This window comes from Clarias gariepinus, chromosome 14 (assembly GCF_024256425.1).
Source record: "Clarias gariepinus isolate MV-2021 ecotype Netherlands chromosome 14, CGAR_prim_01v2, whole genome shotgun sequence".
Classification (NCBI taxonomy): Eukaryota; Metazoa; Chordata; class Actinopteri; order Siluriformes; family Clariidae; genus Clarias; species Clarias gariepinus.
In genome coordinates this window covers 10,335,323-10,352,800 of record NC_071113.1, presented here as the reverse complement: position 1 = coordinate 10,352,800, position 17,478 = coordinate 10,335,323, and the positions used below count along the sequence as shown (strand labels likewise).

Below are 17,478 nucleotides of genomic sequence, written 5' to 3'. Positions count from 1 at the left end.
TTTGCCGGCTGACGGCGCACGGAGCTGTATCTTGCTCCAGCGCTTGCGCAGCGCCAGCCTCCGCCCCGAGATCCAGGGCCGGGATTTTCCTCTTGCCGCTCCGCGTTGGTTGACGTGGTGTGCTCGCGCTAGCTCCTCCAGGAAAGCGCTTCTTCAGCGCGAGTAGTCGCTCCGCTACTCGGCGGCCCACTTGAATTTTCAGAAGATCCTCCATTGTGCGCTCAAACCCGTTACTCTCCATCCCACTTCTGACACCAATGTAGCGTTTTTACGCCGGAAGGAATGCTGGAGAGACGAGTGAGCTTATTTGCTGCCCAATGCAATGGCTGGGAGTACTTTATTTTGCACACAGCATATAAGGCATGAGCAGCACCTTCACTCAGGAGCCTACATCCAATTCAGCATCAGTCTGAACTGGAGAACTTTTCACACGTCACACACCTCCTCACACACAACAGGGCCGAAGCCACTAACCCAAACACCTTTCCCCATCACGGTGAACACACCGACATTCCCGCAAGGCATGCTGGTCGTCAGCCGCCGCCCCGCCCACGCCACAATATATATATATATAGGCTATAAATTACGGGGCTTCTCAGTCTTTCGTTAATTTTACTACTGACTCAAAACCAATGTGGCTTATTAAAGATGCACTGTTTTATTGGACATGGCTGTTTTGTAATGTTCTGCAAAATAAACCCTGTCTACGGTTCGAATATACTGTGAACGTCTCGAAGTCACGTCTCTAGATCCTTCTGCAGTAATGTTATCGTGGTGTAAATTATTAACGTATCGATGTATTTCACTTGCAGACAAAATAGTCTAGTAACGAAAGTAATGAATTTGTCACTACTCTTCTCTTACGCAGCACGGCTAAAAAGATAATAGAAATGACACCAATCCTGCCACGATGCTACCCTGCCCATACACAACACTGGCTGGGGAGATGAACTCAGGCTTTACAAAACTTACTATCATTTCATGAGATGAAATTAAGCTAGGATGAAGAGAACAGAAGTGAACTCTCCTCTGTGTAATATCTAAGTAGAGTGTAACTGGAGCAGCCACAAAATGCCCCCCGTCTAACTCTGATTAGGAAAAGCTCACAGACACCAAACCTGCAGCACTTTGGTGTAATTTTTATTATCTTTTTAGCCTTGCTGCATGAGAGAAGAGTAGTGACAAATTCGTTACTTTTAATAACGTGATGTTTAATTGTATATTATATCATTTCCAAGTTTGATAGTGTCGATTTTAGAATGCATTACGTGCGATGCGAAAAGGAAGTAAATAAACACGTAGCAATGCAAAGAGGACAGAGCTGCGAAATATTTAAGCAATATAAATTCAACAAAGTGTGATCATAATGGTTGTTGTTGCTGCTGTTTAGGTAATTGGTTCCATCGTGTTACTGAACGCAACTGTGTTCACAAAACCGAGCGGAGGGGAAGAAAAACACTCGCTAACGCGTTTGAATGAAAAGGGGCGGTGGCTTTTCTTTGAAGATAACGATTGCGTAATGGGGGGCAATCCGGGGGGGGGCGGGGGGGCGTTTTAGGGCATAACACACCTCTGAACGTCTTTTGTCTTGTAAATGATTATCTTCGTTCACTTTCCAATCCCCCACAGCACACACACTCTCCACACTGTTGCTATGTCTGTTGGGGCACTTGGTTATACAAAGCACCTTAATGTATGAAACACTTACTTCCTGGTTTGTTTTATTTTAAATATTGCTTATTACCTTTTCCCGCAAAATAAACATTATACATAAACATGTTATCATTGTGTAAATTATTAACATATTGGTGTCTTTTAATTAAGGACAAAAACATACCCCGCGCTTGTGTTTAGGACTGATGCTGAACAGCTGTGTTCATAGGTTTAATCAACGATTTACAAGACAACAGTTAAAGCGTTTGTGGATGAGAGGTGTGTGTGTGTGTTTCTCCGTTTTCTTTGCATTTCTCCGTTGGTTTAACACAAACATTGCGCAGACAAGTAAGCCTGAAGTACCCCTCCCCCCGCCAAAACCACACACACACACACAGAGCAATTAGTTCACTGGCACTACCTCCGGGCGGACCACTGTGATTGTTGGTCCCGTATCTACCAGAGCTGTACATAAAAGCCCTCGAAGATAGAAGTCCGTCCGACCACCACAACCTCCTGCCCCTCACCACAGGTAATCTGCATGTCTTCATCACATAGTGGCGGTGGTGAAAGTGATGAACAGGACGTCAATTTTGGGGTATGCAGCGTCCCGTCTACCGCGACCCCCTGTTGTTTCCCTTCGACTTGGCCAAAACATCTGTCACCTCCTTTACCCATGCTGGCCTCTCAGTCTTAACCCCGTGTCCCCCCATCTCCCTAACCACTGCGTTTGTGTCTCTCCCCGTTTTGTTTTGTGCTGCTTCCATAACCATCTCTCTCCCCAGAGCATATTCCAAGGCCTCAGGCAAGGTGCGAGGACGGGCCAGCTGAGTATAAAAAGTCAGTTGAAAAGAGTGTCCTGATGAACTGCTCATGGGCTAGCTTTGTCTGCACTGAAGGTGGCATATGTGCGGATGTCCGTTCAATGATTTTGAATGCTTGTCAAGGATCGTTTGTCAACGCCCGTCACGATTCTTCTGCACTCCTTTGACGCCCATGAAACTGTGACCTGAGGAGTTTTGCGCGAAAGCGTTGGCCAAATCGCCGCCTCAGCGCCCCTGTTAATGCATCATAATTAGTTCTCTTACTGGGATCTAATAATAGGAGGGTAAGACCATGCATCCTCTGTTAAACAAAGAACAAGCTGGAGAGCTTTCTGTTCCTCTGACCAGTCATTTGCAAGTGCTAACAGTTCAAACAGGGCATGGAAAGCCTCCCAATCCGATTTTCCTGCATACTTAGTCGTTTTAATGACCGACATCTCATGTGCGCTGCCATCTTTGTTTGCCCCGTGCTTAAAACAGCATGGGTGCTGCCATCTTTGTTTAGCTTTGCTCTGGCAACCGCATGGGCGCCGCCATCTTTGCTTACCTCTGCTCTGAAACAGCATGGGCACCGCTATCTTTGTTTAACTCTGCTCTGGAAACAGCATGGGCGCCCCACCATCTTGATACCCCTCGAAACCAGATATTACGACCACGCTCTTGGGCGATTTTCCGCATGCGGCACATTATATTGGCTAGCCTGCTACACGTGGCCGGTTTATGGTGGTTGTCGGTTCACTCTTGTCATCACATTTTCAGAATATCCACACATGGCGAGTGCGTTCCCTCCCCAGTATAACACAAGAGTAGCCCCAGCGCCTGAATATTCATTTATTCACCTCCTCCATTTTAACGTACACCGCTGGCTCCATTCCCGCACATTTGGCAGGTGGCTAGCGCTTCGTACAGCACGCTGGAAGTTTACTTTAGTTCTGACACCAGTTGTAGTGCTTATTGCTATAGAAACCACACCACTAGGCACGGTGGTGTAGTGGTTAGCACTGTCGCCTTGCACCTTCAGGGTCCGGGTTCGATTCCTGGGCAGGCTCGATTCCCAGCTCTCTGTGCATGGAATTTTCATGTTCTCCCCGTGCTTGGTGGGTACTCCGGTTTCCTCCCACATTCCAAAGAACTGCATGTAGGTAAGGTTAACTGACGTTTCCAAATTGCCCGTAGTGTTTGTGTAAGTGTGTGTATATGTGTGTTTGCCCTGTGATGGATTGGCACCCTGTCCATCCTCGTGCCCTAAGTCTCCTAGGATAGGCTCCAGGTTCCTGCGACCCTGGATTGGCCACCCTGTCCATCCTCGTGCCCTAAGTCTCCTAGGATAGGCTCCAGGTCCCTGCGACCCTGAATACAGGATAAAGCGGTATAGGAGATGAAATGAGATGAGACTGTTGTCAGCCACAGTCATCCTAAAACAAAAACGAACAGAATTAGAACTATAACCTGCCTCTCTCACTCGGAACCGGGCTTGATTCACACAGAAAACTCTCCGGTCTCTCTTTCTCTCCCTCTTATGCATTTGTTCCCCTACACACGCCCCCACACACAGACACGCACACAAAAGTTGTCCCTTTCTCTCCTTGCTTTATCCTTTTATATAAACTGTGCAGTTATAGTTAACACAACTTATAACTTATACTCACACTGCTACAATATGATTTAAAGATTTTTTTTGTTTATTCATTTTAAAATCACTGTGATATCTGTTTAGAGCAAAGGCTAGAATATGTCCAAAACTAAGCACAGAGAATGTTGCAGCACAAGTAAATGATTCCTTACAGTGACATTGGAATACCATGACAGAATGAATTGTTTGAGAAATGTAAAATCAACACTAAACCATGGGTCGAGATCATTCCAGCTGGGAGTTTGAATTTTCATTGTAGTCTTTTATAGCAATAAAACAACCCAGTGATGATTGTTAATCAGCTTCCCAGTGCACAAAGACCTTCAAGATGATAAACCAATGCACTTAGGCACAAACACCTACCTTGTGTGCTGTGTTCAGCTCGGATCACTGCAGTGCCATGAGCCTTGCTGCTCAGATTCTTATGAAATTTCTGTTTTTTGAAAAAATAATAAACGCTCAGCTCGGGCAAAGAAGTCCTGATACCGGTTACGGCGCGAAGCTGCCTCGTCGCAGTCTGCGACATGCTAACCCTTTTTAGCCATGTAGGGGAGGGAAAACTAGTAGCTCTGTTCGCACCTGATTCCCAACAAAAACACCAATTGGCCTCTGTGTGCAGCGGGAGCAGCGGGAGGAGGAGGAGATACAGGAGAAGGGGATGGTAAGGAGGAGCGAGTTCAGGCACAGAGCTTACCCCGGCTTTTAAATAGCGCAAAGTGTGCACACAGACGCGAGCCAGGCACGCGCTTCCAGAATAACCTGCGGATCATGTTTCACATTTTAGCGTCAATCCAAACAAACACACACACACACACACACACACACACACACACAGACACATAGAGGGCATTAGGCACAGACACCCAAACACACCACAGTGCAGACATACTGTACTGAAAAAACAAAACTAATAAAACTAAGCGGTATTAATGAGACAACTGTTTGAAAGATGGCAGTCACATGATTTGTAAGCACTCGGAACTCCGTACTGTATTAAGTGCTACATGCTAAAATGCCCCCCTTGCACACATTGCTATCAAATATTATATTACATCATCAATTGATATCTTTATTACGATAGTAGTGGCATACATCCTTGGATGTTTCTCATCTTGCAATGACTAGAGCCTTTAGCCAGGAGGTTGTGTCATTAATTCAATTAAATTTTAATTGTATAGCGCTTTTAACAATTGTCATTGTCGCAAAGCAACTTTACACAATCAAAAGAATTATTTAAGTTTGTATGGAATGTAAATGTGTATGAATCAAAATGGTCAGATAGTCCCTGATGAGCAAGCCGAGGGCAACAGTGGCAAGGAAGATGGCAATAGGAAGAAACCTTGGGAGGAACCGGACTCAACAGGGAACTCATCCTCATTTGGGTGAAACCGAAAGCAGGAATTGATCTGCATTCATATGTGTGTTAGGTGGCAAGCAGTTCAGCAAAACAGTTGATATTAATTGATGTTAATATGGAGTCTAGGTAATCAGATGGTCTTTTTGCTGCCTCCCCCATTCTTCGCACTGCCTTTTTCTCTCAATTCCCCTCAATCCAATGTCTAAAATCAGCTTCCATTCTGATTGGTCTGGGAAGCCCCTACATCCCACCTCGACTGGATACAACCTTTGTCCCTGCAGTTCCACACCAAGTGTTCATATCGTTTAGGCTTCCTTTCAAACGCCACCTCCCACCCCTCTTCCCACGGCACTGTAAGCTCCACTAGGATAATCTTCTTTCCTTCAATGGAGAAGAGGACTGCGTCAGGGCTTAAGGTGGTGTGGACAACATCTGGAACCTGGAGCTTATTCTTCAGATCTACCCTCAGCTCCCATAGTGGTGTTATGGTTAGCACTGTCACCTTGCACAGCCAGGTTCTTGGTTCGATTCCTGCATCTTCTCCTCCTGCTCTGGGTACTTTGGTTTCCTCCAACATGCAGATTAGGCTAACCGTCATTCCCAAAATTGGCCACAGTGTGGGAATGAGTCTGCCCTGTGATGGATTGGCACCCCAGGTCATGCAGGGAGTACTCCGCCTTGTGCCCCAAGTCTCCTGGTATAGAGTGCAAGACACACAGCCCTGCCCCCAACACACCCTCAAAATCCAGGATTGAGCAGTATAGATGACAATGAGTGATAATGAGCCCTAGTCATGTGTGTGAAAGACCTCAGCAATTCCAACAATGGACTGTTCTCTCTGTTGCGGTCAGTAAAGCGCTTCCACTCCAGGAAGGCCAACACAGAGAGACTAAGGAGGAGCTTCTTCCCACAGGCGATACTTATCGGTGCACACACCCCTACGCACTGTAGACCAAACAATCATGGACATAGCACATTTGCACACACAATGCACATTTGCACACACTTGCACACATATTGCACATTTGCACAAACAATGCTCACTTGCACACTTCAGGACAATTGCACACTTCATTCATTCCACATATTATTTGCATTTATATTCATTTTTCTCTGTACAAATAGGTTTATATTTCTTATATCTTAAAAACTTGTATATATTGTTTAGCTTTCTTATAGTTAAGATATTTATTTATTTATTGCCTCTTTTCTATTTTTATATTTCTTGTTATTATTTCTTGTTAATTTTTTTGAGGTCACGGGCGGTCGTGTAAGCATTACACTGCATATCGTACTGTTTATGACTGTGTATGTGACAAATAAAATTTTTATTTGATTTTAATTTAGTGCTATCCAGAAGAATGGAGGTTTTATAAAAGGAAAGGCGGTCTAAATCTGGAATGGACTGCTCAATGTGATGGTCACGTCCATAAATCTTTGGGAATTTAGTGTATGTTATAAATATGAGATCTCCCTTAGAAACCACAAAAGAAAACAATGGAAAAGGCTGTTTAAACCAGATTTTCAAGTAGGGAAATAGGGCAAAATGCGACGGATTGTGACCCAACATGACAGATGAATGAACGAAAAATTGCAACAATATGGTCCCATACACTAAACAAGCCAGTTTGTTTGTTTTTTTACCACAAATCCCAGTAATGCCACCGCCATCTATAGCTAGAAGTCCAGGAAAGAAAAGAAAAGAAATACTGTAGGTGGGATGGCTGTCAAACTCTCTATCCTCTGTCAATTACATCAACACTAATGAATTATGGTGGACTGTCAGCTTATGTATGCAAAATAAAAAAAAATGGATGACTAGGTACATGCATGTTCTTCACAGAAGATGTAGAAATGTTTTGCTGTGGTTCAAAGTTGTGGTTTTGTTTCAACCTCAATATTTGGAAAACATCTATCTGTCTGTCTGTCTGTCTGTCTGTCTATCTATCTATCTATCTATCTATCTATCTATCTATCTATCTATCTATCTATCTATCTATCTATCTATCTATCTATCTATCAAAACTTCATGGCATCCAAAACATGCAATAATCTCCTTTGAACAGTTTATGTAAAGATCTATCTGCTACTCATCAACTGTAAAGAACTGTTAATTGGTGATTTCTGAGGCTGCTAACTCTAAATGAACTCCTCTGCAGCAGAGGCTTACCTTTTGGTCTTGCTTTTCTGAGATGTTCTTCATGAGAGCCAGTTTCATCATGGTGCTTGATGAGTTTTGCAAAAGCACTTTACAATACTGTTCTTGCAAATACTAGAAAAATCAATTAAAAAACAGCATCATCATCATCTCTTCCCTGGCAACTTGCCCTTAACTTGTTATAGTTTGGGCTAAAATGAAATCAGCCCCAGGCCTCACTTTTTCATACTGCTGGTGTAATTTCCTTAGCAGTGCTGTTGGCTTGGTTCCACACAAGATTTAGATAGTGTATCTTAAGGCACTGGGTAAGCTAGGAATAAAACATGACTCTGCTTGCTGTTATAGGAACCCAAGACAGGATGGTGTGATGCAAAAAAGCATAAACTAGAACCGAATCCTTTCCGTTTAACAGAAAAGCACTTAAGGTTATGGAACATCCACAAGAGATGCCGTTTCCGGTTATCAATTATTATATCACGTTACATACAACATGACCAGAAGTTTGTGCACACCTGACTATCACACCTCTATGTCCTTGTTGAACATTTGATTCCAGATGCAAGTCCTGCTTGTTTGTTTAAGTAAGCTGCATTCTTCTAAGAAGGATTTCGACTAGCTTTTGGATCATATCCCTGGGGAATTTGTGTTCATTTAACCACAAGAATGCTAGTGAAGTCAGGCACCGATTGTTCACTCAGTGTTACTTTTCATTTCGAAGGTGTTCAGTGGGGTTGAGGTCAGATCTTTATGTACTGTAGTTTTTAACATGTTTTACACTCATGTTCTTCCAGTCCAACCTTTATGAAGCAACTTTTTGTCAAGTTGCAACAAGTTTTACATTTTTAGAGAACACTATGGCATACAAACACATTCTTACAACAGTAAGATTTCAATATAGTGGCAATACTGTAGTTTGTGAAGGTCAGGTGCCCAGTCATTCTCACACCAGTTTCTTTTTTAACAAGTCAAAAAACAAATCTTATCATGATACCAAGACCCCGGAACCTCATCCATCTTAAAGATGACAAAAACCTTACTGACTTTTTCCAAAAGCACAGACACTGGGGACTCTGGTCATAAAATGGTACATACAAATCTGTAGTTACTGTAGTAACTTCTGCTATGTAAAATGACATATAATTTATTTAGTAAATTATTATTTTCTACGAGATGTCTATAGGTTTTCCCCAACCTGATTTACTTAATCCTTAATAGTTTTAAATCTTGTTTAGTGTATTTTTTATTCTTTTAACATTTTGTCATAGTCATTTATTATTTTTCTTTCCATTCCATCATCATACTGTATGTGAGTTAGCAAGTCAGTTGATTAGTTAGCTGGTGGTAAATAGTTAGAGCAGTGAGACACAACTAAAAGCTTTCAAAATAACTTCATAAAAGAACTTTGGACTGTGTGGGGAAACCGGAGTACCAGAGAATCCTACCAAGCACAATGAGAACATGCAAACTCCACAAACACAAATCCCGAGACAGGAATCGAACCCTTGACCCTAATAGTACAAAAAATTTATCTAATTGATCAAGAAAATACTGTGTACTAATAAATATAAAAAAATGTATGCCTTTTCTCTTTAAAATCTAACAATAATAAAAAAAGAATAATAATTACTTTATAATGTCTTTTTAATTCAGAAAATTGTATGTACATTATATTAAAATGACTGACAGTATTGTAGACAAGTGGTCAGGAGTGGAGATAAAGAGTGAAACTGATACTGTTTGGATGGGCATATATATTTTTTATTTATACAGAGTTATAAGAAATGGTAAACATGTCATTTATCCCAAAAAAAACAAAAAACCCACAATTAGACAAGAGCAAAATTATCATTTCTAGTTGTAGTCACTTGTGTTAAACCTCGAATCATATCACTGTTTATTATACTGTTTAAAGGTTTAGTGTTTACCAAAGGTTTTAGTGTTCACGCCAATAAGCAATAACATTAACATCATATAACTTTAACACATTGACACTGAGTAAACTGATGAAATTATTATAGGCTCGCTGGTCTGGTCTGATCCCACAAAAAAGCAAATGCTGCACAAGTTACCTAAAAGAAAAAACAATGCTGGCCTTAACAGAAAGGAACCTGAACACCCAGTGTACCTCAGCCCATCATGCATAGGGCCCAGCAGGGAAAGAGCCCAAGGCCCCAAACTGACTTCCAAACTTCCCACATGCAAATCTGATAAAGCAGCCATGGGGTGAGCCGGACAAATCACGAAGACCACCCCACAACCCACAGCCGGAAGCCAAAGCAAAAATAATATTGCTATTAAAACAGTTGTTTATTTGTTTGATGCAATCTCTAGGGCAAGGGCAAAAAAGAATATATATATATATATAAAATCCCATATAAAAACTCTGTGTTTTAGCATAGCATCATAAAATACTTTAGATCAGTTAATACAAAATGTGTGCTCCTACAGGATGTTACTCCAGTGCCTGTCTCCACAGCAGATATCCAAATCACCTAATTGGCTGCACGATTTTCATTGAGATATAGTTCTGAAAAAGCAAAAATACAAATCATTAATGCATTATAAAAAGTTCTATTCACTATAATACTGTATACTGTAGCAGTGTAGTATTGTGCCAATTAGTCTTGTCCTTACCGGTAATGAATACAAAAGGATTCCAAGGAACAGTAAAACTAACAGCAATATAATCAAGCCAATAAAAAGCCACTTGAACCTCCGCCATATAATGAACTTCAAGGTTTTGCATGGGTTTATGAACCAGAAGAAGGATGTTTCAGGTCGGCTAAATAAATCCAAAAATAATATGTTATCAAATATCAGCATTATATTCAAATTGAAATAATTTGTGATAGATGCTTGTGATTACTTGGGTGCGTTGAGCTTTGGATTCATGTTGGGGTCATTTCTGCCCTTTCCTGCTGGCCTTTCATCTGCCTCCGTCTCATTGACTATCTCCAATGTCATTTCCACTTTCCCCTAAAAAATGGGGGAAAAATCGTTTTTTAAAAACGTATTTTTGATGACATGAGAGTTACACTGCATGAAAAGAGCTGTATCCGGACAAATATGGGTATCATTGCTAATCTTTATGTGCCAGATGTATGAGGCAGAGTGCTTGGAAAGGTAGTGTGCAAAATTTTGTGAAACGGCCAGATACCTCATGTATGTGGATGTATACGGGAATCTGTGAAAGTTTTTCAAAATCCTCACAGCTACAGTAGCAGTAAAAGGTAATGGCTGTGAGGTGTAAAGGCCCTTTTGAATGTTAATGACTAGCAGAAAGAGTCCTTATTATCATAGCCGGGTAGGGAGATTGTTTGATGAGAGAAGATCACAGGAAGAGTCAAGCCATGTGCATAAAAGAACTAAGAAGGCGCATGGGCTTTGTTAGCTAACAATACAGCAGTAAATTGCCAAGTTAGCCTAAGTATTTGGATGCACAATAACTTTTTGTTACTTGCATTGTTGTAGGTGTCCACCTTATTTAACAGCCTATATTATAATTATGGAGGAGCCCTCCATAATTCAGAAAAAAAACACACATCAATACGATGCACAAACTGGGTAAGAATGTTGTTTCTTTACATGGTACAGTATGTATGGGGTTTTACATAATCATTGTAAATGTAATTAATGAAACTACTCTTTTTCCACACAGAATACGTTTACTTTATGATCAGGCAGTGATGACATATATACAGGAGGAATTAAAGATGACTTGCAGATGCAGACCCTAAGTGTATGAAGGGTAATCAGAAATTGTTATTGTAATTATTTTCATGTCCCCTTATTTTTGTTCCTCTAATAATTTGAATTGTTGAACTTGGCTACCTGTTACATGTACTAAAATGTAATATATTGTGGCGTGGGCGGGGCGGCGGCTGACGACCAGCATGCCTTGCGGGGATGTCGGTGTGTTCACCATATTGGGGAAAGGTGTTTTGGTTAGTGGCTTCGGCCCTGTGGTGTGTGTTGAGGTGTGTGACGTGTGAAATGTGCTCTAGTTCAGGCTGACGCTGAATTAGATGTAGGCTCCTGAGTGAAGGTGCTGCTCATGCCATATCTGCTGTGTGCTAAATAAAGTACTCCCAGCCATTGCATTGGGCAGCAAATAAGCTCACTCGTCTCTCCAGCATTCTTCCCGGCGTAAAAACACTACAATATGTTTTGTACATAATAATTTCATGTTTCCGAGATGAACATGAATAAATTATGTTGTATTTGCATAAAATTTAACAACTTAACATGTATTAGATTTAATCATGTTGAGATAAACCAAAGAGATCTTGTCACTATGAAAACCGGAAATATCAGATCAAACATCGCGAAAGATATCGCGAGAAGAGAACGCAGTGTGTTGAGAAGACAAACGTTTGGCGGGCGTGTGGAAAAGGTAAGCAGGAATTAATTCCCATCTTTCTAAATAGAAACGAAATACTGAACATAAATGTCACCTGTTGTTTAGCGATATTTAGTCACGTTATTTTGGTTTAAGCTATTTCTTGTATTTTTAATCACACTTAAAATACAGACGGTTATATGCGCATGCTTAATCTGGGGTTCGGTTCTGGCTCGGTCTGTTCTCATGAGTGAAGAGAAGCGAGAGAAACAAAGTTTAAATATTTTTCATTTGCTAATTTAAGTATCATGAATTTTAATTAAATATCTATCTCTGTATTTTTTCACAGCAGTTTGTGAGTGAAAGTGTCCCGTCTGCATCTGACTTCAGGAGTTTCCTGACCAACCGTATCTAACGGTCATATTTAAAAGTCATAACGTACAGTTATAAAGTACAAAACATTTTTGTTGGTGTTTAATTTTTTTTCTATGATTAATACTTATTTATGGTGTTTTATGTTTTTTACATCTTTTCAAATTGAGACCTCATTTGTAAGTTGCTGCTGGTGTAAAACAGTGTTTTTATTAAAAACACTGTTTTTATGTTGACCAGGGCTTGAAATTTTAATTAATGTACCAACCCTATTCATTTTTGTTAACAGTATTAAATTATTTTGGATGCAGCTGTAGTAAATAAGTTAAGGGTATAGGGTCTATCTACAGTACATACCTTTCCAATAACCAACCAAGTCACTAAATAAAAAGTAATGGCTGTGTAATGTCCCAATGTTAGGGTTTTGAAAGTGTTTTAAAAAAATAAAATAAAAAAAAACAATCAATGGGGCCTCCGAGTGGCGCAGTGGTAAAGTAGTTTCCTAGTGCAGATATACCTGTTTTCATGCAGGTCATGAATCAATCTCAAAATGACTAGTATTGTGTAAAGCTATGCATACACCGAGCTCCTTCTTTCCGTCTTTTTCGATGTAGCAGGGCCACCATCCTTTGACTGTCTTCTGGGCGAAAAGAGACTTGGACTTATGAGTTGTTTTAGGCACATTATCCAGCATTTGCAGGCTGCAATTCTTAGGTATTTTAGCAGGGGAGATGAGGTTGTTCAGATTGAGTTCAACGGTGCCTGGTAAACACAGCAAATTAACACACTCTACCATACAATATGTGCAAGATAATTTCAGATACATACTGTATACAGTATATGATATAGGTGTAATATCTTACCAAGATGATCATCCAGGGAGAATTTATCATTGTCCCATATCTGAATAACCAGCTGAGGTGGAATTCGGAATTCTGTTTTGTCAAGACTCCAAAAGTGGTCCTGTTAAGAGAAAACAAGTACAAGCATTTTTATATACAGTGCATCCGGAAAGTATTTACAGCACATCACTTTTTCCACATTTTGTTATGTCACAGGCTCATTCTAAAATGTATTAAATATTTTTTTTCCTCAGAATTCTACACACAACACCCCATTATGACAACATGAAAAAAGTTTACTTGAGATTTTTGCAAATTTATTACAAATTTTAAAAATTGAGAAAGCACAGAAAACATAAGTATTTACAGCCTTTGCCATAAAGCTCAAAATTGAGCTCAGGTGCATCCTGTTTCCCTGATCATCCTTGAGATGTTTCTGCAGCTTAATTGGAGTCAACCTGTGGTAAATTCAGTTGATTGGACATGATTTGGAAAGGCACACACCTGTTTATATAAGGTCCCACAGTTGACAGTTTATGTCAGAGCACTAACCAAGCATGAAGTCAAAGGAATTGCCTGTAGACCTCCGAGACAGGATTGTCTTGAGACACAAATCTGGGGAGGGGTTACAGAAAATTTTCTGCTGCTTTGAAGGTCCCAATGAGCACAGTGGCCTCCCTCCTGTAAGTGGAAGAAGTTCGAAGCTGGCAGGCCTGCAGGGAGGTGACCAAGAACCTGATGGTCACTTTGTCAGAGTTTCAGAGGTCCTCTGTGGAGAGAGCAGAACCTTCCAGAAGGACAACCATCTCTGCAGTAATCCACTGTTTAGGCCCATATGGTAAAGTGGCCAGGCGCAAGCCACTCCTTAGTAAAAGGCACATGGCAGCCCGTCTGGAGTTTGCCAAAAGGCGCCTGAAGGACTCCCAGACCATGAGAAACAAAATTCTCAGGTCTGATGAGACTCTGTGGCCACTCTGCTGTGACAGAGTGTCACAGTAGACTCAAGACGCATCTCTTTAATCTGGCATACGCGTAACTCATCCCATAACCTCATACTCCAGTACACCTATCCTGAAAGGCAACTACGCTAATTCTCTCCATCTTTTCTGTATTTTTCTTCCCATCCCGAGGCATCTGAAGATTGTGCCAGCTTTAGTAGACAAAGGCCAACCCTGCGAGGTTTCCATCCAGAGCAGGACCAGCTCCAGCTGGATTCTGCTTTATGATGGCTCGAGCTACCATCCTGCTCCTGTGCTTCCAGTGATCCAGACCCCATCTGCCCTCTGCACCTACTGACTCCCTGTGCTGAACTGGACTTCATGTTAATCAACACAACTTCTGCTATATTGAACTTTCACCTGCACAACACACATGATGTTATTTCTATCTATCACCCAGATGAGGATGGGTTCCCTGTTGAGTCTGGTTCCTCTCAAGGTTTCTTCCTATTGCCATCTCAGGGAGTTTTTCCTTGCCGCCGTCACCCTTGGCTTGCTCATCAGAGACATTTCATTCATCATTCATTCATCTAATTATTATCTAGACACATTGTTCTCACACATACACACTTCCAAATATTTTATTTTATTTTCTAAAAAAAAAAAAAAAATTCTTAAATTTTTTGTGAAGCTGCTTTGAGACAATGACCATTGTTAAAAGCGCTATATAAATAAAATTGAATTGAATTGAATTGAACAGAGTGACCATCGGGTTTTTGGTCAGCTCCCCTACTAAGGCCCTTCTTTTCTTAATGGATTAATAATACAGCTATGCATAAAAGACAAGAGCTCCTGGCCCTGAAATGCCACTAATCCACCAAGGGAAAAAAAGCCATAATTACAGTACATAAATCACTTAAGTTTTATACTATACCACGTTTATAGTACAACAAACAGAGGTGGAAGAAAACCAAGTAAATACTACATCCTACAAAAATACATGTACTTTGTACTCGACTACATGTCAACATAGTATTACGTTAAATAATCACAATGGTGTGTAGTATTTGAAGCAGTTTTTGAAAAAGAAAAAGACTTTTACTTAAAGACTACTGTAAATTAATAGAGCTCAGTCTATGTGATACTACAGTAAATTCGAAGTACTTTTGTACAGCTAATCAAATAGAACTGTAAATAGATGACTTCTACTTTTGATTAAGTAATATTTTATCTATGGTATTTCTACTTGTACTCAGGTAAAGTACAGTATTTATGTACTTTGTCCAACACTGACAAGTGGTCTGCTTGCCATATTTTCTCAGGGTGCTGCATTACCTTTTTAGAAACCAGACACAGTTGCTCAGCAGGAAGGTAATCAAAGTCAAAGACAAATCTCCAGTTGAAATTTCCATCACCATCAAGAGATCTGTAATGAACATCAGTCTTTTGCTGATCCTCTTCTTTTCCTGCCATCCACCTGGGAATTATATGCAGCCACGTAAAAAAAAAAAAGTTAAAAAGAAAAAACAGAAGAAACATTTGTGACAGATAGAATGTGGTAGTTATACTTGAATGTGGCAGTTGTTTATTTATTTGTTTTGATGCATGTTAATTCTTTGCTTCAATCACAGAGACTGCAGTGTTCTGTTTTCATTGTGTGTAATTTTTGATTATTTACAAATGTGTACAGTGACTGATCATTGTTTTAAATTTGGTTGTTAAAATTCAAGTATCACTGAGAAAAGTTTGTTTAAAGTAACTACAGTGGAACCTCGGATTGTGATGAACGCGGTTTGCAAGTGTTCGGCAAGTCGAGAAAAGATTTTAAATAAATTTTCACTTGGAAAACGAACAAGTCTTGGAGACAGTAAATACTCCAGGTGCTAGTACACCTGTTAAACCTGAATGTGTGCAGCCTGAAGATATCAGGACAGATGACACAGAGGAAGAACAAGAAGTAAGTATAAAGCATTCACCAGATAAAGCATTCACTAGAGAGAGGACAGTTGCAAGGGGGACTCTGGCCCGCCACTTGTGCCAAGTGTACCCAGTCAGGAAGAATGTCAATGGCCTAGACAGCAACACAGACGGCCCAAATTGTTCACATACAACAGACCTGGCTCACCAGCGTGCTACAACTTGACACTGCAAAGGTGCACATATTTTAATGTGCCATGCACTTACACTTTTCAACCATACCACTTGCAGCAACACCATGGACATGGGAAATGTGTGCGCTCACTGTTAAAGTCACTAGACTTTTTTACTGGCTGGATGTGGATGGCTTGGTCAGGCTGCATAAAGAGTGTTAACAAGGCAGCCATGGACTGAATGTTTTGGGGTGGACATTGTAGGTAAAAATGAACTTAAGAGTGGACTCAAGGACTGGAAGTCTTACCCAAAAGGGGAGAAATGTATAAAAAGAGTTAAAGACTGTAACATTACAATGTACCAGCCCAGATGTGGCATAAATGTTTGTCTGAAATGTTGCTTAGGTGGTTTGCATAGTTAACTCCTTATTTGTACTAATGGTCAATGGTTGGGATTTTGGGAACAACATCTATCTTTGAGGGGAAGTATGTGACAGACAAAATGTGGTAGTTATACTAGAATGTGGCAGTTATACATTTCTTTGTTTTGATGCATGTTAATTTTTTGCTTAGATCACAGAGACTGCAGTGATCTGTTTTCATTGTTTGTAATTTGTGATTATTTACAAATGTGTACAGTGACAGGTCATTTTTAAAAATGTATTAAAATGTTGGTTGTGTTGATCATGCATTGATCCATTGGTAATGTATTTTACTGTGAGGCTCCAGTAGGGGGAGCCCGCGCTACTTTTCCTTATTAAATCTAAACAAGTGACGGTGAGAGCAGCGTGCTAGTCATTTTTTCCATCTTTCTCCCCTCACTATTTGTGCTTATTTAAGGGTACAACACATTGATAAATAATATATCAAACAAGCTGAGGCTTCTGTATGTACCCTTTTACATATATGTCACTCATTTTCTCTCCAGTGATGCTGGTTTCATCCAAAATGACATTAGTGGTGTTCCAAATGATGACACGCAACATATGTCTGGTGAAAAAGAATGAAACAATGATTAGTTTTTTTGTTTCCTATAAGAAATGGTAAGAGTCAGATATACAGTAGGAACTTTTACTTACTTTTTGGCCTTGCGTGGGGTAATATCAAAAGGAGGTCCAGGAGGTCCAAGACTTTTGGGAAAAACATCGACCCACATTTGAAGACTTCCCTGCAACACAGAGCACAAATATAAATGTATTTATTTTAAGGGTTATAATAGAGCAAATTACTGAAAAAAATTATTTATTATGTGATACAAGTACCAAAATTAGC

At 40.4% G+C, this 17,478-nt stretch overlaps 1 protein-coding gene across 1 annotated transcript in view; it reads right to left on the bottom strand.

Moving 5' to 3' along the window:
• Positions 1-10,008: 10,008 nt before the first annotated feature.
• Positions 10,009-17,478, bottom strand: part of LOC128541275 (myoferlin-like) — a 44,160-nt gene continuing 36,690 nt past the window's right edge. The window contains exons 41-48 of the mRNA XM_053511624.1: positions 17,286-17,374; positions 17,101-17,196; positions 15,452-15,593; positions 13,200-13,299; positions 12,917-13,098; positions 10,492-10,601; positions 10,260-10,407; positions 10,009-10,152 (exon numbers count right to left, since the gene is read on the bottom strand). Coding sequence (XP_053367599.1) covers positions 10,114-10,152; positions 10,260-10,407; positions 10,492-10,601; positions 12,917-13,098; positions 13,200-13,299; positions 15,452-15,593; positions 17,101-17,196; positions 17,286-17,374 — 906 coding nt within the window. The 3' untranslated portion in view covers positions 10,009-10,113. The remainder of the gene's footprint in view (positions 10,153-10,259; positions 10,408-10,491; positions 10,602-12,916; positions 13,099-13,199; positions 13,300-15,451; positions 15,594-17,100; positions 17,197-17,285; positions 17,375-17,478) is intronic.